Raw genomic sequence first — 23,667 nt, forward strand, 5'->3', positions numbered from 1 at the left:
CAAGGGTGACTACACCAGATTCCACCAATAATGAAAGAACAATGTGGAATTTCACTGAAATGTCTAGCTTTACAACAACAACACCTTGGAGCTCATCAGCAGCACCTTATTCAGAGCTGGCAACAGAAACATTTTTATCAGTCACAACACCTGAAGTGACCAGCAGCCCTGGGGACAACACAGAAATCTATCGGACAGATTCATCTGGTGTCACAAACAATCCAAGTGTAAGCAAGGGCAATACAGTCTTCATATCAACAACAGAATTAAAAACTACAACCAGCAACGTGTCACCTTTTGATAAGTTGACTACCAGTGCTGATCATAGGGTGGATCCAAATACCAATGAACAGTTAACAACATCACCTGTAACAAATGCCATCAGTGATAGCCTAACGACTTGGATTCTTCCATACGTTTCTAGCAATCCATCACCAACGGAGATGAACATATCAACATTGTTTACTTCAAAAATCGTGTCAGACACATTTACACCTTCAATATCCACCGATACACGTACTAATAATATACACACAGAGAGTTTGCTCACAGATGAATCTCTGCCAACATCTGGAAAATTCATAGAGTCAGAATCTACTTCTACAAACACATATTCACTATCTCCTACAAGCCCTGTCAATTTGCCTGTTACCTCTAAAGGCACAACATTTTCAACACATGTGCCCGTGACTGTAGGTAATACAACAATAACGCAACATAACCAAACTGCCACAGCAGAATCCTTGACACATTTAGGCTTTACAACAAATAATGAAGGTTCATCTACAGTCTCCAAAAGCATTACCCAGTCCATTCCAAGCGCTATGCATTCAAATACATCCTATTTGCCATCTTCAGTCATAACATCTCCTCATTCATCAACCTTTCCATATACAGCTGCAATCGTTCCAACAAGCATATCTAATTCTCTCCCTACAGTCTCTACTATGGCATCTTCTGCTGAGGTTTCAAGTATTTCACCTGCAGGAAATGCAACTCAAAACTTTACCCGTGCAGCAACGCCATCTTCTTCTTACATAACTCACACAGTCCCCACAAGCCATGCATCAGTAACAAACACATTGTTGACCGCTCTGATTACAAGGACTCCACAAGTTCAGACATCAGTTGTTGTTACTTCAAAACCAACAAATTTTACAACAATAAATGACACAGTACATACATTTACCACAGCTCCTCAAACCCCCATGATAAGTAGTACAATTCCAACACCCCCTTCAAGTACTACTGCTACTACACATGCACCTACAACGCATGCACCTACTACAATCGCTTCTACAACTCCCTTAGACACAACCACTAAATCAACTGTTCACCCTAAAAATGAAACTACATCAACTGCGGCCTCCACAGTGATGTCTATAAAGACAACAAAGTCTCCTGTGATGCCAGTGACAAATGCTACTGCTTCTCTGAGCACAATCCTGACAACCCTACTTTCTACTTCAACGACAACACCTTCTCCATTTGAGTGCCAGCTGTCAACTGAAACTATGGTGAAAACAGGTAAGTTATTCTCTCTCTTTTAAATTTTCTATACAGTTATATACTGAAGCTAAAATTTTACAGTCCATCATTACTTCTGACCAGACTTAATTAGTATTTTCTGTGTAATTTCAAATATCTATTAGAAACATGTCAGGCAAAGAAAAGAGACGCACATTCAACATGTTAACAGACAGTATGCATATCCAGTCTCAGACTGGAACTAAAGTTGACACTGGATAGGCATACTTTCTGTTAACATGTTGAATGAGATATAAAAGGATATATCTCTGTTTTTAATAATAAATTATATTTTATACATCGCCGTACATTTTGTACATACAGTGCCGTTCTGCTCTATAGAGAGTCGGGGGAGAATGAGCGACTCTCTTCCCTTCACTTGCATTACTGTAGTTTGTGGATCTGCCAAGATGGATCAATGAACGACATTGGACAAGCATTGTATCACATGTTAGTTTCTCATCCAATATCATCCCTGAAGCGATAATCGGATGAGGATCATCTGACGTGTACATAGCCGAATACAAGTTCAAGGTCATAATACTCTGTTCTTGGGCTTTGCAATTATCTCAAACATTTGTTCAGCAACCAGAGTTTTTGATCCAGTTAGGCAAAATGGCCTTCAGCTGATAAATTTGAGCTCCACTTATATCCAGTTACCAATTTTAATAAAATACCTTTATTTCTGGGGCATTTTTCAGCTGTGTGTTTGGATTTAGGGATGAGATTAGAACATGGAACTTGATAAGGATTAATTAGGGCAACATTTACATTTTGGGTGTATTTTGTGGAAATTTTGGGTGTATTAGAGAGTGAACATGCACTGACTGTTGTTTGTGTCTCCTTACCTAGTTCTCACCCTGACACAGTCAGCCAGTGCACCAAAGGAGGCCTATTTCCAGAATCTCACAGACTTCCTTAATCGCACTCTTTACCGAGCATTGAAGTTGCCAATTCAGGTCTATGTAAACCAGACAGCAGGATCTGTAAGTATCATTTCACTGTTAGAACTCCTAAAGGTGAAACAATATTAGAATTCCATATGGAATCAGTTGTTCAAATAAAAAATGTTTGTTATAAAATTTGGTCAGGAATGTTGCATTTAAAACAAAGAAACCCTTATGGTGTAGTATATTTTTGCATTGGATTAAGACGTTCAGGCTCAGGCTGGTTCCAGTTGGGGAGTGTCAGGATGGTTGGTTGATGGTAGAAAAATATTATATTTACTTGGAGTGGCAGGGGCAGCTAGTATTAGATGAAAAGATCCAACAGGTGTTTGTTGCTTTAAATATTAAAATAAACCATGTCTTCTGGATTCTTTTACCTCTGACTGAGCCTGACCAGTGTGAGTCCAGGGCTAAGGGTGCTAAAATAAACTAATTCAGACCGGACATATGGAAGTGCAAAGTTTGCCACTGCACGAATGCCCCAGAACTTCCTCAGCTAACAGGCTCAGTTCTGCCATGGGGACCCAGAGGTGGCTATATCCACCACTGGATTCAATTACCCATCTCTGGTTGGTTGCACTCTAATTGAGAAAATTAGTAAATGTATGTGTGTGTTACTTAACCTTTCCATTCCCTAGGCTGGGTTGTCACAAGAGAAAATTCTGACTGGCTTGGATTTTTTGGCTTATTTTTTATTGTGAAATTGGCCAAAGTCCATTATATCTTTTGGGTTCCTTCTATCTGATGTGAACATAGATATTTGTGGAAACACAATAAATAAGTCTGAAGGAACCTTGGTTGAGAATGACTTTTCTAATGTTTCCAGAAAATGTAAGAATCAAGCTTATTGTGTCTTTTGTGCCAAAAACAGACACAGGGAGAAGATGAACAAAATGTATTAGACGAGACCAGATCTATCTATCTATCTATCTATCTATCTATCTATCTATCTATCTATCTATCTATCTATCTATCTATCACAGTGTGCTTACACCTATAGGTCGACTGACACAAAGGGTGGATTTCCCCTATTCAGTTTGATATAATACACTATTAGTCATTATTATTAATTTATTTTAGTAGATTGTAGCAGAGGAGTGTTGCTTTGGGTGGTAATGGTTGTGCCTTCAGACTCCACTAAAAATCAGCCCTGGTTAGGACATTGTTCATTGAAACGAGATTTGTTTAAGTTGGTATATAATCTTAAAGCCGAATGGTTCTCTTAACCCAAGGATTCATTTTTTCATTTACAGTTCAAACCCTTTTATGAAACACACTATTTATTTTTTTCATATTTTCATATCATTTTTCACAGATCTCGTCAAGGAATCTAACTATGGGATATTCTGTATCAGTGAACTCTTCGATTTACATCCCTTCAGCCATTGTATCTGTCCTTAATGAAAGTGATGTTTTCAGTGTTACAGACCTCGCAATGCACATTCAAAACTTTCAGTCAGTGCCAATAATAGCCGAGACATGGCTAGCAGAACCAGACATCAACTTTAGGCTAAGGACAGGTAAGTGGACAACTGTGAAATCTCACTTACTGTCCCCAGCGGAATGCAATTTCACTTGAACTGTTCACTTAAAAGGGAAACAACAACAACAATTTCCCTATTTGTTTTCATATGTATCTATGAATGGTACGTATTTCATTATATATTATTTTTAACATATTTTCCACTAAGCGTTATTGCTTTTATAGTAGGGTTACCAAACCTCTTATATACCAGCATTTGGCAGGGGTGACAAGTTCTCTTTAATGAGATATCTAGCTTCTATTAGACCCCAGATGTTTCACCTTCCCCATACCCCAGCTGACCTAAACAATAAAAACTTGCTTGTATTGCTTCTGAAAGGCCAGAGTTTGAACTGGAAGTGCTTGGCCTCAGGAGTCACCTCAGGTTCAAATATCCTGTATCTGGGGTTAGGCTCTAAACATGGGTGACATGGAATCTCTCCGCCTTAGTTTACAATTTGCTGTCATTTCTTTGATTTTTGTCCTTGACCTTTTTGTTACTTTTTGTACTTGAAGTTTTACATCCATTAGCCTTTGGTAATTAGTAAGGATTCCAAATTCCTGCTGTGTTTTATGTAATGCTTCCTTTTTACTGGATTACAGTCTGTGATCAATAACAATTGTAGATGTTGCAAGTTGATAATATATTCATTGCATTTTTACTGTGTAATTAATAACAACAAAGCTGATCTGTGGTTGACCTGTTTTTCTGAGAGACACATTGATACTTTCCCACAATCTCATTGTCATTGACAAAAGTCTTGTTATTACTTTACATGTGACATTTAGGAAAGAAATACCATGACTAATACCATGATTAGGCTTTTATTGTGTGTATATTTTTTTTGGTCCAAGCAATATGGATTCTCAAAGAACTACCAACTTTGTAATACAAATGTGCAATTAAATTTAGAACACAATATACCTCAAAGACTTGTATGTACAATACTCAACTGTTTTGTTACAAGTACACTAATATGGCTGCAATTTCCTTATGTTCCTATGTGGAGCTCCAGAAAGCCATCATCTCAGCAGTCTAATTTTTTCCCTACCTTGGCAATCTCCACATTTTTATCTTTGCATTCTTGGTTGTAACAATACAATAACCTCACATGACTCATTTCTATCTTCTTTCTTTTCAAACAGCTGTTCTTCTCTTCCAAGCAATTGATCTATATTTACTTTTTTGTCTCCAGAATTTTAGACCTAGGCATCTTGGGCTCTTCTATTATCTTTCTACATTACTCCATATACCAGTCTTCCTTCCTTTAAACAGTTCCGTTGCCAAGAACTTTTCCTGCAGATTCTGCCATTTTTGTTTTACTTGGTTTTGTTTTCTGCTTGCATTTCCTAATATTTTGGCTTCCTCTCCCTATTTTCATACCTGATATTTTTATCTATATTTATTAAGCATCATTTAAATCTTTGGAATTTCTTCAAATTGTTCCATGCCTTCTGTCAATTAGACATATGTTCCAGAATAAATATTTGTCAACATTTCAAGATATGTCAAACAGAATGCCATCACGTTTTGTTATTCAAGGGTCAACATAAATAGGGTGTTCTAGCAGTATCTAGGTGCAACATTTAGAGTAAGACCTCCAAAGGCAGACATGAACACCAGAGAAATCCTACACAGAATTCTCCCATAAGGTTTTTAGAGTTTTTACTTGTGTTTTTATTATTATTATTAATAATAATATTGTGCTGATAATTATTATCAACAGTGCTGAAGTTGATGGGGACAGGAGGGAATGAGAACACGTGTGTCTATGTTCGGAGCATGGAGCAGAAATTGCAGACAGCTTTTGAGAAAGCAGAGATGACCAGCATGGGTTACCAAAGCAATACCCTTTCAGTCCAGGTGAGAAACAATAAATCATTTAATATACAGAAGTGGTGTCTAACTTTTTTGAAGCACAGTTGTTCCAACTGATTCAAGGCTATAATTTAAGCAAAAGGTAGTTCCACAAAGTACTGATAAAGTGGGTGATCCATTATCCATCTCAATGATTTGGTTTTTTTTCTGAACCACTCAAATTATTTCTTTCATTTTGATGTTATAAGTTGCATTGAGGAAAGACAGCTGGAATTTATTTTTTTTATTTTTTTGTGTATCTCTATTTTAGGCTGCAAAGCAACAAAATATGAATAATGTGAAGGGGGTGCTTCTTGTTTTTTTATACCCTCTGTATATACTTAATCATGAACATTTTCTTCAACTTTACACATATATTATCTATCACAGCATTTTTCTTTATGTACAAGCTGGAGCGCTCATCAATCACATAGCTTTCATGAGACTTTGGGGTTTTGGCTGGCTTTGTGTCTTGCTGGTGTTGCACCTGTTAGGAGTCATAATGGTGCCATTGCAGGTGCTGTAGCTGGCAGAGGATCTGGCATTGGAATGTTTATCTAAAATATCCACAGAGAAGCTTAAAGTGCAAGTCTAGTTATAAATTGGGGAAATGAAAAGATATAGATCTATGTTTATTATTTGTTTTTGTTGCGTTCAGCACAGCAATTCCATTCAGCAGTAAATATGCTATATATAACTAGTAGCTATACAAAAACTGTAGAAACATCTTCCAAAACGATATGAGTTTAATGTTAAGTTGAGCATAATATTAATGTTGGGAATGTGATATGTTTTAATATTTTGGAAAGTGTTTTGAATGATTTAAACCCTTAATTTTTTCACATGTGCCCTATTTGGGAGATTTCTTGACCTGTAAACAACAACAGGAAGCAAGAGGAAATCCTCTCTTGGTGCTTGTGCACACCACACACCAAAATGCATTTTTGTTAGGGTGAGGATACGTGCACACATCAGATGGTTCTCGACAAATAATTCCTCAGAGCTGATATCGGCACTGTATGTACAGCGCTCGTTCATGCTTTGTGCAGTCTTTTGCAGATCTTTCACGATCCTTTCCAACGACAATTATTGCACATGTATATGCATCCTAACACCTTTGCACTGGTGTGAATTGTTAACAGTGCTGTCATACTCTGCAATGCGTTGGTAAAATTTATTGAATGACTTGTTTTTTTATTTTTTATAATGCACTGCAGTGCATTGTGTACATTACAATGCAAATAACTGCGCTGCACAAACATCTATGTCCTGTTTTTTCTAGTGCTTTGTTGGTGGGAACTGAATTCATAGCGAAAGACAAATTGCCTTGATCTTGTGTTAAAACTGCAAGTGGTAATGCTAGCCAAAGAAGCCTAGGCTGAAAGTGTGACTGAACCCTTAGACAATTGACATTTGAGGAAATGTCCATCTTGAAGGATTTCCCTTCTGTTTGTGTTGTGATGACACTTACATACTCTGATACACTTAAATTATGTTGTATGGGGTATTGTGTGCTGATATGACTTTTAAAGCTATGATTGATTTAGCTATCGCTATTGACCTATTACTTTGTCTTAACATTAGTGATTATAAATGTTTGTATTATATCATTTAATAGATTTTGAGCACGTCGAAAGTGAACCAATTTCTGACTCTGATCTATGTTGTGAAGAATAACAGCAAACCGTTGAATGGTACAAGCTCCAGCAGCCTTCTAAATCTCCTGTCTGGGGAGGTAGTTGGCTACTATCTAGGAGACCCACCTTCTATTATTGCAGAGCGTAAGTCATTCATATTTTTACTGAGAATGTCTGCTGCCTTAGATATGACTGTATTGTACTGGGTAAACAATACAAAGTTATTTTCATTTTAGGTGGAAAAAAAAATGTCAGACAAGAAAGTAATTGCTAGCTCTTTTGTAGAATATAATACAGTTATACCCTAAAGTGCATGTATAGCCTGAACTTTAATGGTGAAGGGGTAAAACTCTTGCCAGTTCATATTTTTCCGCCTGTGTAACATTGGGGAAATTTTTCATCACTTCCTATTCCAGAGATAAAACGTAAGGTAGAGGAATTTTCCAAAAATGAAGGAAAATCCCCTCTTGGACAGGAAATAGCTGTTGCCAAAAGATTTACCCTCAGACCTTGTTCTGGGGACAACTCTACAATTTTGTAATTATCCTTCACTTTCTGTTTTAGTGAAAGTAGTCATAAGGGCAAACAGGGTGAATCTCCAGTGGGGACAGAGCAAGCTGTAGCCCCTCTCATTCATAAAATTAAGTGTGTTTCAAGTGAAGATCTATTGAACACTCTCTGGTTCATTGAACAGAGAGTAGTTTGGGGGCTTCATGTGACCTATCTATATCCACTTACAAAGCTCAAAGTCGAGCTCTTTGCTGGAGGGGAGCCAGTCATAGGATTTTGACAGGTTACATGGCCGCCTCTCCTTAGGGTTATTTTTTTTTTCAGAACTACCAAATGTTTTGCTCAGTATATTCAATTAAATTTTTAAGCACAGGAAGTTGAAAAAATAACAAGATCTGATTGGCAGATTGAACCATATCTATAACTAACTATAATGCACAGGGCCTTATCCTGGCCCGGTTCTAAATAACAAAAATACACTATCAGACCCAATGTTTAGAATGTTTTATATTCTACAACAAAATATGGCAATAGCAAATTCTTGTTTAAGAATCTGTGAAAAGTGTTGTGTTTAAAAAATCTTGATGCGCCATTTTATTTTTGCCTTTTGGCTGTGATTTTGAAAAATTGAAACAATACAGAAAGATAAAATTCTGTGTCATAGTTTTCATGGCAAAGAATACCAAAAGAATACCAAAAGCATGCAAACCAAATGCAAAGACCTTAAAGGAAGGTCACTGGAACTGGGATTTTATTCTTCTTAAAGTTAAAGAGTTAAACTCTCATTGGTGTGGATAAATGAATAGATGGGTTTTCATATTTTATGTCTTATTCTTTTTTTAGCATTATATTATCCAACTATTGACACCTCTACTTCAACAATGAACAGCTGGGTAACCACAGGTAACTACATATACGAATGTTAAGACTTGCTTTATGTAGGAAAAACTATTATTGTACACTGTACTACCAATCCCACCAACCAATTAATTAATACCATTTCTACACTTTGAATCACTATTGTTTCTGTTGTTGCCTAAAAAAACATTTCCATTTACAAAGATTTTGCAATTTAATGTCAGTAATGTACAGTAATGCTGTATCAGTATACAGATAGTTTTACCAATTTCCTTTTATGTCCATAATCCTAATTGTCACGCTTATTTTTCCTAAAGTGAACCTGTCCTATGTTCTTACCCCTCAAACTCATGCCACTACTGTACAACAAGCATCCTTTAGTGAAGACTGGGCTCATATAGTTCTGTAATATCTGGATTTGTGAAATTGATGTACAAAAAGTGAATTTATATCCCTTGGGGCTATTAAAGAAAATATTTTAGAAAGGCAAAGAGAACAGTAATGTAATAGGATCTTGAATAAATAGTATAGCATGGTATTAAGATGACAGTGACAAGGATGGTAAAGGCACCTAATGGTGCTGGATGTACAGTGTCTACATTATTCTGCTTTAGAAAAACATGAATTTTACAAACATTCTTTACCAATCCATTGGCAAATTCCGCCATGGAACTTTGTAAATCTTTAATCAACAAATTTGCTCCTTTGTCATTCTCTGCTATTCTTTGATATGTCTTACCTGTTTCTGTTTATATGCATACACATGAGCTACCCCAGGCAGTCTCTCCTTTACCTTACAGCAGAGATTTGTATTTCAGATGTAAAGAAAATCCCCTAATCGCTCACACCGCTTACTAACACTTCATAAACTTTTATTGCCAGACCATGAAAACACATTGCACGCTAGTCTAAGTACACCAGCGAATTGTGGCATTTACTGGCATTTCATGGATCAGCAATAAAAGTTTATGTAGTAGCATTAAGTGGTGCAAGCGTTTTAAGGATTGTGAACACCTTCCGGTTACTGAAACATTAAGGGGAGAAATAAATATATAAATTTTTTTTAATAAGGTCAAGGTGTCCTGGTTAGGGACTGAGGTGGTCACCATTTTTGGGAAACAATACCAACCCAGTTGAAAGTAATGGTCACTTTTTTTAGGATTTAAAACTCTTTACCCTGCTTTGTTCGCCTAAACTGAAGCATCTACAGTAAAGTACACCTAAACCCAATCAGTAAACTGACATAAAAACTTTACTTTGCAAAGGATTATAAAGGTTTTTACGGTGATCTTGGTCTTGTTCAGGTCATTCTTGTTATTGGGTGACACCTGTCTCCCATTCGTGCTTTTGTACTTCATCCTGGTATAGTACTATAGGTGTCCAGTCCAGGGCAATGATGAACAACAGACAATGAAAAGAGTTCATGGAAGAAATGGCTAACAGAATCTGGAGAAAAACAGTAAAGAGAAATAAAAGAATTACAAATAGTGAAAACAGTATAATATGGAAATCTACTAACTTTTTTTTTTGGGGCAGCAATGGCCCCTTTAATTTTATTCTGCCCAATACATTCCACATGTTTAATATTTTCAATGCAATCATTTAATGTTCTAAAGAAGCCAATCAGATGACAGTAGCTACAGAGGAACCCTTTCTCTCTTTGGGAAGATCAGATATGCTCCTTAATTAGCCAGACCTATAGCTCCGCAACCAGAAAACCTCAAGCTCCTTGATAAATATACAACTCTTACTCAATAGGGGAGTATTGGAAGTCTGCAAAGGGGTCACTGCTTTCCCACAGAATGTAAGGGTCTCACTGCAGCATGTTGGCAGGTGAAAGGCTTTATTTAGGTTGTGGCTGCTTTCTAAACAAATTAAATGTAATTCTTGACACAATAAGTCTGATTTGCTAAAGCTCTTCTAGGCAGACGAAGATAGAATATCACAGGAGAACCTCTGGGTAATCCAGCAAACCTGGAAAGGATTTCCTAATAAATAATTTGCTATTATTTAGTAAATGTCTTTAATCCTGGACCAGATCCATTCCAGGTTTTCTGGATCACTTTAGTTTTCCCGCAGCAGTATATCTTCTCCAGTTTTCATAGCTTTAATAAATCAGGTCCAGTTTGTTTTCATGCACCTGAAATGAATTTAGCCATCTATGTGTATATATATATATATATATATATTTATATTTATATATATTTATTTATATATGTGTATATATATATATATATATATATATATATATATATATATGTGTATATATATAGAATGAGGTTCGGAGAGTGTCACCTTTTACACGTACATCATATTACAGTAATACAATTCAGGGTTGTTGCACTTGCTTTGAAACGTGTAGAAAAAACGTGTTTCTTTGTCTGTAGCACATTCCTGCCATTTTTTGTGTAATACCTAAGTAAACACAAGAAGTAGATTTACCTTCATGGTAAACAAACAGCAATCACGTACAAACACAGCAGTGCCATCGTACAAACATTCTTTGGTTTATTTGCCGTACACAAGATGATTGTGGCACTTCAGGATGCTTCATGTTTGAGAATCAGGAAGGCCGCTTTACGAGTAAATGTCAGCCGCTAGGTTGGGTTTCCTTGGTAACCAGCAGCAACAAAGGCTCCTCACACATACATACACAGTGTAGGCCGCTTTATTATTTATATCAAAATTCCAACATTGAAAACAGAATTTGAATAAAATACTTAAAAAGCTGCTGTAACTATACTAATTTAATTATATTGGCTGTGTTATTAGCTAAATTAAAATGGAAGTTCGCCTTTTAGTTTTTTTTAATTTTTAGACAAGATTCAGCAGCACTGGGACCCCTGACTGTTTTTTAGCTGAAATAATCCTAATTAAGGACATTTACCATCAATTCCTTTTAGCAGAAACAAAATACAATTCATTCACCATAATGTACACATATTGTCTTCTAGAATTAATTAAAACTTCCCAAGACTGGAGAGGATACACTTTCATGTGATCAAAAAAACCTGGAATGGATGTGGTCCAGGATCGAAAACATTTGCAAACAAATAGCAAATGCCTTTAAAAAATCAATTCCATGTTTGCTGGATCACCCAGGTTCACTGATGAAAGTGCATCCTCTCCATCTTGGAGAGCTTTAATAAATCAGGCCCAGTAAATATAAATTATCAATATATGCTAACTGGAGCTGAATGTGATGTTAAATGTGCAGAGATTTCCATTTTCCTTCCACTGTGTGACTACTCAATCTCTTGTTCAATGTGTTTTTTTTAAATTAAGTATTGAAGTATGAATTAGGTAATTTATATCAATTGGATTTAAACTTAAACAGGATGGCATTTAGTTTACTAAACCACTGTGTATCATAAACAATTGCTGTGTTATAAATCCTATGTTTCATCCTTTTCTGCTTTTTAGTACTTCTAATTTCCTCCAGCTTCTAGCACTGGCTAAAGATCATTGCTCTAGTTTAGCTTTCTGATTGGTGACAACTGTGGACATTACAGATCTGATTTTATAAAACTCTCCAAGGCTGAAGAGGATACACTTTCATTAGTGAACCTGGGCGATTCAGCAAACCTGGAATGGATTTCCTAAAAGTCATTTGCTATTTGTTAGCAAATGTTTTCAATTCTGGACCGAATCCATTTCAGGTTTGCTGGATTACTCAGATTCACTGAATAAAGGATTGAAAGCAACCTATAAATATACAATATTGTGCTATACTTATATGACATTTCAGAGGTTTAGATGAGCCTTAGCTCCCATAATTCAATATAAGATCTCTTTCTGCTGCATGTATTGGCTAGAATGTTAGAATATCTCTGTGAAAAGTTGAGTAAGTTATAAAATTATGTAAATGTAACTATAGCAAGGTATATCTATGTTCCTTAAAATCTTTTATCTTCAGTCATTCAGGGTGTGGATTCCACATTGCTAGGGTCAAACAACCAAAGCTTTGCAAAACAAATGGAGGAACGGTTAGCCAAACTATTTCAACTTTCTAGTCAACAATCAAGAAGATTCAAAAGAGCAACTACAGTGGGAGGCTACACTGTGCAGGTTGGTCCTAATATTTATTTTTGTAAAATGCAAAAACATACTCGTTGGTAACTGTATAACATTGAAAATATTGGGGATGAATTTCTTAGGTTTGGCTATATCACCTCCAAATTTGCAAACTTAACTTTTTTTTTACTTTCTGACAGCTGTATGATAGTAAAAGATAAAAAATGTTGGCTGTAGTTACACTTCATTATGCTAAATTGGTGAGCTGACGACTGCTGAGATTGTAGGGGTAGCAAAATAATGACAAGATGCACTATAATACTAATGTATTTGATATATAGCAGCTATTTGTTAAAAAAAAACTTACCAGGCCCCATGTAATGTACTGTGAAAGAACTGTAACTACTTTACAAGTCATGTACCTAAACCTTCTCCAAAGATATATCTGTAATATGATATTGCCTTGTTTTACAGATGGTAAAAATGCAGAGATTGGATGGTCCTAATAATCTGGCTGAGTTGACTTACTACACTTTGAAAGATGGACAACCAATACCAGGCACAGTGGCCGCCAAGCAGCTGAGTACGATCGACCCTCAGACCATGGCGCTTACTCTGGGTTATATCGTGCGAGTGCAAGCCAACCGTAAGCTTTTTTTAATGCCATATCTGATTTCATTGAACATCACAAATTCTAAAATATCTACAATTGGAGAATTAAATAGTTTTGAGTGTTGTGTGTTTTAGATTAATGCTTCTACTAGTATTTATTATAGACTACTATTGAATCCATACAGACCTAGTTTTTACTATTTTCATGGTCTTACTTTTTTGTGTGGCCCTGTTTTAGAAATTATTATTTGTTTTTAGACGATAATGAGTCCAGAGGAAGGAAAAAGTAGTATACTATATTGTACTAGATGGAATACTACTTGATGGCCAACAAAGGACATAGATTCCTATTCTTTAATTCATGTTGCCAGTTATGAACTCCACAATAACTGAACACAAAGTTGAAAGGGAGTTATAAAACACATTAATTAGTTTAGTTCTTTGGTGCGGGCAGTGGTGTTCTTTGGTGCAGGCAGTTGAAAAGGTAAGTATTTACTCTCTTCTTTTACAAGTAGCAGCTGTTTTGCAAAGCAGTAGCTTAAAAGTTATTGCAAATGTAGTAAAATTCTATCCGTCACAGTTCTCCTATTGTACGATGTATTGTAATTATATGGATTATAAGTAAATTGGAGTATGACATCTTAGTCTTTTGATGTGCCTGTACTTTTTAAACTCAACATCTTCAATTTTCCTAGTATGCATTGCAAGTCCTTCATCTCTTGTTTGATATGTTACTATTGGTGTTAAAGTAAAAAATTGCAATCAGTTTGTTCTTCCATTTCTTTAAAAGCTGTGATCCAAAAGCCGCCAAACAATCTATGGATAATTGCAGCTGTGCTGGCCCCCATTGCGGTTGTGACTGTCATCATTATCATCATCACTGCCGTCCTATGTCGAAAGAACAAAAGTGACTTCAAGTCTGATAATATTAGCAACATGCCTCCCAGGACCAAGGTAATCCAGCATCCAGTTTTCAAAGCCATACATGTTAAATCATAATGTGTCTTTTTTATAATGGGAATGTTCCAAGATGACATCTATGTCGCTTTCCATTTATATAGTAAGGTGAAAACGTAAAGGTTATTATCATTCTGCCGTTCCTTGTTGTATGAATGTAGGCAACATTTTAGTGATTCCAATATGATAAGACTTTACAAATAGCAGGCATCTAACTTACATCTTGATTATCTTTTCTTAAAACATATTACACCTTCTCTTTATTACATGAAATTAAATAGGCTTCTCACCACTGACTTACATAATAAATAACTATTTCATAATCATTACAATCCTATTATTAATCTGCAGCTTAGTTTCCCAGCTGTAGTCTTTAGACCAGCTGTGCTTAATCTTTACCTACCTGGGGCTTCAAATGCCAGTGTTCCACTATTCTGATATTCTGAGACTCCTATTTCTAACTTTGCATTTTCCCCATTTGGGCTCTTGCAAAAGTAAAGAACAACCTAAAACAATTATTTTACCTGTGAGGAAAGAGGGTATAGGTCAGCCTTAAAATGTAGTGGTGGGAAGCCTTGGACCACATATGCTTAGGGTGTGGGTTATTGGAACACTGAGTAAGAAGTGTTTGCTTGTCAATAAATTGCTAACGTTGGTGCTAACTGCTAGCAAAGTAGAATACCAACCTGAGCGAGGAAAAGAAACCAGACTACTTACCTCCTTGAAGGATGGGGTCAAAGTTGTTGTTTCTGCTGCTCTGATTAGAATTAAATATTAGGTGACCTTTCAATTGATTTGTGGTCTCTACTGTTTTGTCGTGTTCGAGGACACCCTTACATATATAATCCCTAAAAGGCAAAAGGACATTTGGATAATTATAGTTTTGGAATTACTGTTTTAAACCTTCATTAGAAATGCAGCTTGTTGGCACCTTCTAAAATCTTCGTCTGAAAATGATAGCTTTCTGGCTGTTAGGGTAAACCTAGGACCCTAAAACTTTTTGAGTCACTGACCCAATGAGTATAGAGATTTTCTGCATTCTACACAATAATGATTAGGGCCTGAGATTTAAAGTACTAAATCAAGAAGGCCAAGCAAGTGGAATTTGCAGACATAGAGGTCAGTACATTTATATATTTCTTTCTCGACAAGTTAAATTTACTGTATACACCTGGGACATTTATTGATAGATGTGTAAGTAGAGCAGTAGACTCAAAACATAAGGGTTAAGGTTGTTTCAGGTTTTTGAGGCAGCTGTCCGTCAGTTGAGGTATCCTTAAAGATTCCCTTGGGTAATCTAAAGACGTGAGAAGGATGAGATATAAAGTCCAGTAAATCATTATTGCACATTGCAGAAGGACAAAAAAAATGTTTTGGTTGCTTAACACACTTTATCAAGGCTTAATTGCTCACAGTAAATACAGAAGATTGCTGTACAACAGATCATAAAGTAAAAGAATAAAACATTTGTTTGATCACTGGTCAGGCAATCTTTTACTTTACTATCTGTTGTCCAGTAATTTCCCTATTTACTGTCAAAATGTAAGCCCTGATGAAGGGAGAACATTGGGAACCTAAAGAGCATTTTTGTGACCTCTCATCTTCAATAATGATTTGTTGACTCATTATATCTTTGGTGTTTTCATCCTTTCTAATGAGAATTTTAGGGCATCACACAGTTTTGCTGAACCAGAACTGCAACCCTTGGATGGCACTGTTTACTAGATAATGTTGTCAGTGGGGAGTCTATCTGTTATGTAATGTTGTTTTGGTTACTTGACTCTACACAGTTAATGTACTGGACTCCTGCGTCAGGCATTAACAGTGTTTGGGATATTGATTTCCAGATAATATTACAACATCCTGCAATTCATATTCATAATGCTTTTATAGATCTTTGATTTGGCAAAGTGAAATGCTTCCTTCTCCTGAAATTAATTTTCTACTGTTCCTTGTTTACAGATCTGCAAAGATTTATTAATGAATTGAGTGCTGACAGCCAGGCTGGTAAAGCTGGCCTGTTGCCTGGCTGTTACTACTGCTATTGCTTCAGATTTAAAGGGTCTGTCCACACAAAGTCTAACAGGAGACAACCAGCCCTCACTTTCGGGGAGGATCAGAGAGAATTTTCTCTGGGAAAGGGGCAATACACTACTGTCAAAAAATGCACGGTCCCTATGTTGTTGTTTGAAGACAGTAGGCATGGGTATATAGATGAGCAAAAGATGCTGGGCAGGGTCAACACCACTTACCGGTAGTTCACCAAAAATGCTATATTGTCAGCCCACAATAGCCCTCAACAAAGAGCTAAATGTATTTATGGCAGGTTGATTGGTGTTTGCCTGTATTTGTAATATGTATGTATTTGTATATATATATATATATATATATATATATATGTATGTGTTTTTTTCTTACTTTATCCAATATAAGAATATACACAAACATTGGAGTAACAGAGATAATATTTTGTTTGCCATGGAGCGCCTCTTATAAACTCAACTTTTTGTTTCTGCTCACACAGCCTGTCCAAGGTTTTGATTATGCAAAACAGCACTTGGGCCAGCAAGGAGGGGATGATGACGTTCTTCCTGTAACCCATGAGACTGTGGTGCCATCTTTGAACTTGTCACAAGAAAGGGACAGCACCAAGGATGGAAGTACAGAAAAAATGCTCAAATCTTCAGACACTAGAAAAAGGTGAGGTCTCCAGCATGAAATCCAAGATTCAAAGCTGAAATGAAAATATTCACATCATTAAAGTTGATGTATAGCCAAATATGTTAGTAAAGTTTTGAGTAGGGTTATAACATTTGTTCATTTTTCAAATTATATTCGAAGAAAATTCCCTTCACCGGGACTCGTCTCCGGGACTTAACAGACAGTTTGGGATCTCTGAAAAGTTAGATATTTGTCACCAAAATCAGTGTCTACATTGGAAGATTTCCAATTTTTTTGACTCATGCTTTGGTGTTGACTGTAAAGATTTGGATTTCCCTTCATTTACTGTCCCGATGTCAATTGTTGCCAGAGGTTAAATCTCCCCATTGGGGATACTGACAGCAATAACAACCCCAACACGGGTGCTAACTCTGCCCTATTCTATACAGAAATAAAAATAGTTGCCTGGCTATCAATAATAATAATGTATCAGCATAATCATCAATGTAATCAGCTTAATAGCCATGCAAGTAGTGCATTCAGCACTGGTGGCCGAAAGTGTGCTGATATTTCTTTCATGACAGGTTCCCATTAAAGAAAACCTGTCATGAGTGAAACACAAAGGCTACTTCTTTAGGTGACCTCTCCGTTTAACAAGTTGGCTAGCTGCTGTGTTAAGCTTCTGGCTTTAATTCTGTAATCAATGACCTGAACAAAGAATGGTGATTCAGAAGGCTGACTTTCTGATTTACAGCCTTGTTTCTGCTCAGCGAGTTAGAAAGTGCTGTAGCCAAAGTGCCTGCATAAGGGCAAAGCAAACTGTATATTCAGGACTAGCCGTCAATGAAATCTTAATAAAAGCTTGCAGGATATTCATATTTTGTATTTATATGTTTATTATTAATGCAATGTGACAGTTATGCATAAACATTTCGTTGATATATCTGATTATTGCCTATTTACCTTTACAAATATATATCGAACTGAATATCACATATCTATCTATCTATCTATCTATCTATCTATCTATCTATCTATCTATCTATCTTCATATCTATCTATATGTCTATATATATTTATCTATCTGTTCAAATTTATCATTTGATAAATATTTTTTGTTCATCTCTATATTCATATCTATCTATCTATCTATCTATCTATCTATCTATCTATCTATCTATCTACCTCTATTTCAATTTCAGTTTTTTCTTCTATTTCTATCCTTTTATTCTTACAATCTACCCACCCATCTGTTCTACTTGTCATATCTATTGCAGTATATATCATAGCTATTATTGAATATATCTCCTATTCATCTTTATATTGTCTATCTATCTATCTATCTATCTATCTATCTATCTATCTATCTATCATTCCAAGAAGTATGATTCTTCCTTTGTCCTGCAGCATACTGATGAACATGAATAAATACATTGATGATGTGTATGTATGTATCACTTGCTTATGAGTGAACAAATGGTACAATAGATATTCTAGCGGCAGTATCCCCCCCACATCCTCCACAAGCTCGTGACATTTTCATTACTCGAGTTCCAGAAATGATGCCTAACACTTGTCTTTGTTGCTATGGTAACCTGCAGCCGGTCGCCTTGTGAAAACGGTTCCGTCATCAGCAACGAATCAGAGGAGGCCAGTTCAGACCGGAGCACTCCGCAGAAACTCATGGCTCAGCACAGAATGACAAAGGATGAAGCGTGCAAGTGGAACGGTGAGAAGGGATCCCTTGTTAACTGCCCTGCAGACAATGTTGTACATCATCTGCTGCCAGTTCCACACCAGACACAGAAACACAGCACAACCTAAAACACTTACAATGAGTTTATATACTTTGCAGTGCAAGACCAAGGTTTGTTAATAGATTCACTCCATTAATATATTATTACGTATTTAGATATGGAAGGAAAACACAAAATGCAGGTAGCAATGTTTGTGCTGCATAGCAGTTTGTGGAGAACATGCACAGACAGGCCTAATATCCAACACTATACTATATAGTTATATTTTCTGCTCTATATAAATAGATGAAAATTAATAAAATAAAAGGCACAAGGCTTATTGGATTCACTCTGGCTTTTGGAGAACAAATTTACTTGAAGGTTTATTCTCCTAAAAATGGAAATATTAAAAAAATGAACAGTAGGAAAATGATTGCCCCTCATATTGTCTGCAGCAGGTGTTAAAACCACAAGCATAGAAATGTAAGAGGTGGAGATCGTGAGACATATAAGATATAACTAGGTGATTTAGTCTGAATTTACATGGAGCTGCCCATGGGCTACCAGTCCAATCCTTAATTCTAGTTATCTCTAGTAGCAAACATTTACCAGCTCCTAGCTTGCCCTAGAGACAAGCTCTTACACTCTGAAAAAATGAGAGCTTTGGCAGGCTGGGGTCGGTATATTGATGCTTCCCGTCATCCCAGTCTTAAGCTACGTACACATGCTGGATTATTATCATGGTTACCATCGTCTCAAGCAAAAATAGTATGTGTAGAGTGGTTCTCCATCGCCATTCATACATCCGTTCTGACGGATCGATAGATAACTGAGCGGGGATACCTGCTGTACACAAAGCATTTGCACAGGTGCATTGGAGTGCAGGTAACTCTTTATAATAAATACCCAAACACACTTTACAGAACATGTTTTATTTGATTCACTTACATTAAATAGTACTAAGTCATCTTTTTTTTCTTTGACATTCAGGGCGTAAAAAACTTAAACAGAAAATTGGTAAGAATTTCAGTGTATTTTTCTGCTTGTACTAACCTAGAGGCTTGTGTGTTTCTTTTAATCCCTCTCTCCTCTGATCTCTCTTTGGACTGGGATAAAGGTTGTCTAAGTGCCCTCAAAGTGATCACATATATATTTGTTCATGTTCAACTGACCATCACACCTATATGACTTGGTTGCACATCCCTTGCCAGGTCAGCCAGTGATGTTGAATGAGAAGTCCTGACTCATAATATGCATATCAATTTAAAAAGGTGTTCAGCGGGGCCACCAGAGTTCTTTGTGGACCTGGTTTTGAGCACAGGGGATAGAACCAAAAGTGCCTTCTCTAAACTATTGCTACAAGCTTCTAAGTGATAGGTGTAAAATATCTTTGCATTCTTTACCCTGTTCTCTTCATAGGAAACACCTAAATCATTTTGTGACGTGTCTACATTGTTGGGCTGGCAGTATATGTTCACTGACACCATGATATACCTGCCAAATGTTTCTGTTTTGAAGGCACCTCTTTTATAACCACGTTCCTCTGTTCCTCTTTCCTCCTCAATCGTCCCTTGTTTTGAGTAGATATATACAGGTACACCTCTGTGGTATACCACATAAAAATGTGTTATTTGCACTAAACCTTTTATCCAGCCTCTACATTTTTCCATTATTCCAAAAACAAATATAAAGGGGAAGGTAAACATATAGGTATAGGTCATAGCAATTGATCACATTGATATAGACATTAACATAGATAGAAAATGAAGGCTAACATCTACTTTGCCTACTGAGCTTTTTATGTGACTGGTGGGCTGGATTAAACATACCGCTTCTGTACTTTCTTCTTTCATTGACCTGTCATAAAATATTAGCAAAACTGGATTAAAGTTGGATTAAATTGGTTGGATTAAACGACAGCCACAAGGAGCAATGATGAAGTGTTTCTTAACCTACAAAGTATTAGAGTGATCTTCCATTGGATGCATATAGTACAATGTCAAATCTATCTTCAGTTTTGTGTCCTGCCAGACCAGAGTCTCTTTTAGACATCTTGCAGCTTGCTAAAAAAAAATCAAAAAATGAGCACGATGAATGTTTTTTTAGCTGCACACCTCCATTTGGATCTAGCAACAGCTATAAATTGTAAGCGTCAAATGGATTGTTTAAATAGACTTGAATACTGCACATATGTTGTGTACTTACAATCTCTTAAACCAGCAGGTGCAGTCCACACTAGAATAACTATTATCAACATTCAACAATTTGTATGTATGCTTAATACACAGTGCTTTTCAGTTGCATTCCTTTTTTTTCCATGCCATGTTGGATTATTGCTGGCACTTTCTTTTCATATCTTCCCCTACTACACTAGAGTAATTTAGTTCACCCGTGCTTGTGCACACCAAAACCTTTCGGCAGGTGGGGTTCGGAAGAGAGGATTCATGGGAATAAATGCTAGGGATACGTTCTAACATAATCCCAGCAATGTGCTCCAGTGGTTTCTGCAGGGCCATAGTGTCATGAATATAGTATATTATGGGCTTTGATACCAGAAGGGCAATAATCTACAGCACTTTGAAATGATTTGCATGGTGTATTATACATTTTTGAACTGTGTAAAAGTAATTTGTTGTATTAGTTCTGCTTCCAGAGGCGTAGAGAGAACAATTCTGCTTGCCTGTAACCTGCATCTAGCTAATTACCTTTGAGGTAAACCAATTTTATCTGTTCAGAAGGAAGTTGACCATGTTCTTTTATACTTTTCACTCCACAGTGCCACAGAAGAAAAAAAATCAGTTTCTTACAATAGTTCTCAACCTTTTATTCTCTAGCTTTTATTTATGGCTACCATTAAGTTAGTGCTTCTTTTAACACCCATGAAGCATAGTTGGTTAGCAGTAGTAATGATTGTTACCCTATGTGTCCCTTATTACGATGCACTGTTTATCCTAAAGGAGGGGAATATTAATATTAGGTTGAAGGTAGTTGACAATCTCCTGTCTTATTTCACCTTTTGTATTACTTCTGCATGAATTCAGGGAGATTTGGTTCTCAGCAGTTTTAAACGTTTTCCACCCTAGGCACACTACATCCATAAATTTGCCAAGGCTGTTTATGCACTTCAGTTTGCTATGCTCCTCACAATGCCAGTGGGTACCCTGGATTTTCATAATCCTGTCAATGCCCCTGGTTGCCAGTGTTGTGTTGTTAAAAACTATGTGTCAGTTTACAATTAATCTCTATATGTAAGTACATGTCGTATGTCAGAATCTATTATTTGGGAAATCAAATATAGGGGCTGAAATTACAAAGCTGAAGATAGACTATCATGGGTGAACCTGGATGATCCAGAAAACTTAGAATGTATATCCTAAAAACGATTTGCTTTTATATTGCAAATGTTTCAATCCTGAATCAGATATATTCCAGGCTCTCCCATGATAGTCTATATTCTCCAGTCCTGGAGATCTTTAATAAATCAGGCCCATAAGGTCATCTAGGTGACAGCAGCATTGCATATTCAAGTTAATCAGAATCTTATCAGCCTGTTGGCAGACATTTTACTTGCCTTTTTTGTCAACAATGCAGTTCAAATTATGAGCTATTACCCTGCCAAGGTATGTATGAATAGAAAAATGATTGCAGTAGCTGGAAATAACCCGAACTACAATATTAATAGTATAAAATCATCACAGACTTCTACAATACTTAGGCCTGACAAATCCTGTAAAATAGTGCTTTTGTACCTTAATATTCACAGCAATACAGAAATAATATCTAATTTTGTTTCAGAGAATACATTTCCATCTAATATTGGGATTTATGTGTGCATTACGCTGACAACTTGATTGACCTACATTAGAAAACATAATGGCAAACCTATAAAGGACTTACTGCATTCCAATAATTCATTAAATACTTTTTTTCTTAGGGAAATAAAAGTTATTAATACATACAAGTGAATTCTAAATCAGTTGTAAAAACATATTAACTGTATATGCACCAAAAGGTTTATAGAGTACATTTTTCTTAAAGGACAGTGATTTTATTTTACCCTATTAAACTTTTTAAATGTGGGGCTTTTACGATAATGTATATAATAGTAAAAAAAATATAATAAAGTACTTAGAACTGGGTGGAAAAATGCAAAATAGTTATAAATATTTTATAATTCATTTTAGTAAATTTCTAATCCTGTAAGTTTGCATTTATACCCCATTGTATTTCACCCTAAACTACATCCTTACAAGAATCTATATGAGATATCATAACATTTTTACAGTTTAGTCTCCAAATGCCTAAAATGACGACTTTAAATATCATCGCCCCTAGAAGTAGAGGCTAAAGACGAAACAGAAAATGTATTTAAAGTCTGATATGACCTTTAAATGAGGGCCTGCAGAGCCTGAAGATGGTAAAAGCTGTTCTACTGCTGTGCTCTATTATATTCCTAACTTTCTTTTATGCCTTATTAACACTACTCACACTGGCAGTGGTCTCTTTCTTAGAACTCATGTGTTTCTTAAACTTCCTGATTTTCCTATTTTTAATGTGTTCTGTGGAAACTTTAAAACAATGCCATATATATTATTTTAAATAGCAGGCATGCTGATGATCAGGATCTGGCATGTTATATTGGTTTATAGGTTATAGATTTATTGTGTAACTATGGGCAAAATGAAAAAAAAATGAAATACCTAAATTTAGCAATATTATTATGACCAAATACAAGTCAAGGTACCACGGTGAATACTGAGTGAGTATATACTTGGGTATATGATGAAGTCTGTCATAAACATTACCACTAAGGATAAAGAGTGTACTT

The 23,667-nt window shown here is 36.1% G+C and overlaps 1 protein-coding gene across 4 annotated transcripts in view; it reads left to right on the forward strand.

Annotated features, from left to right (window-relative positions):
• KIAA1549L (KIAA1549 like) overlaps positions 1-23,667 on the forward strand; it is a 94,496-nt gene that overhangs the window by 39,099 nt on the left and 31,730 nt on the right. For 2 of the 4 annotated variants that reach the window (XM_072421888.1, XM_072421890.1), the window contains exons 1-12: positions 7-1,527; positions 2,380-2,513; positions 3,790-3,994; positions 5,724-5,860; positions 7,473-7,635; positions 8,845-8,904; positions 12,776-12,927; positions 13,348-13,519; positions 14,276-14,439; positions 16,967-17,142; positions 18,705-18,832; positions 19,830-19,856. In XM_072421888.1, the coding sequence (XP_072277989.1) occupies positions 42-1,527; positions 2,380-2,513; positions 3,790-3,994; positions 5,724-5,860; positions 7,473-7,635; positions 8,845-8,904; positions 12,776-12,927; positions 13,348-13,519; positions 14,276-14,439; positions 16,967-17,142; positions 18,705-18,832; positions 19,830-19,856 (3,004 nt within the window). In that variant the 5' untranslated portion in view covers positions 7-41. Of the gene's footprint in view, positions 1-6; positions 1,528-2,379; positions 2,514-3,789; positions 3,995-5,723; positions 5,861-7,472; positions 7,636-8,844; positions 8,905-12,775; positions 12,928-13,347; positions 13,520-14,275; positions 14,440-16,966; positions 17,143-18,704; positions 18,833-19,829; positions 19,857-23,667 lie in introns of those variants that run through there. The other 2 variants (XM_072421891.1, XM_072421889.1) reach the window with 2 other exon arrangements.

The sequence above is a fragment of the Pyxicephalus adspersus genome, chromosome 9, assembly GCF_032062135.1.
Source record: "Pyxicephalus adspersus chromosome 9, UCB_Pads_2.0, whole genome shotgun sequence".
NCBI classification, from domain to species: domain Eukaryota; kingdom Metazoa; phylum Chordata; class Amphibia; order Anura; family Pyxicephalidae; genus Pyxicephalus; species Pyxicephalus adspersus.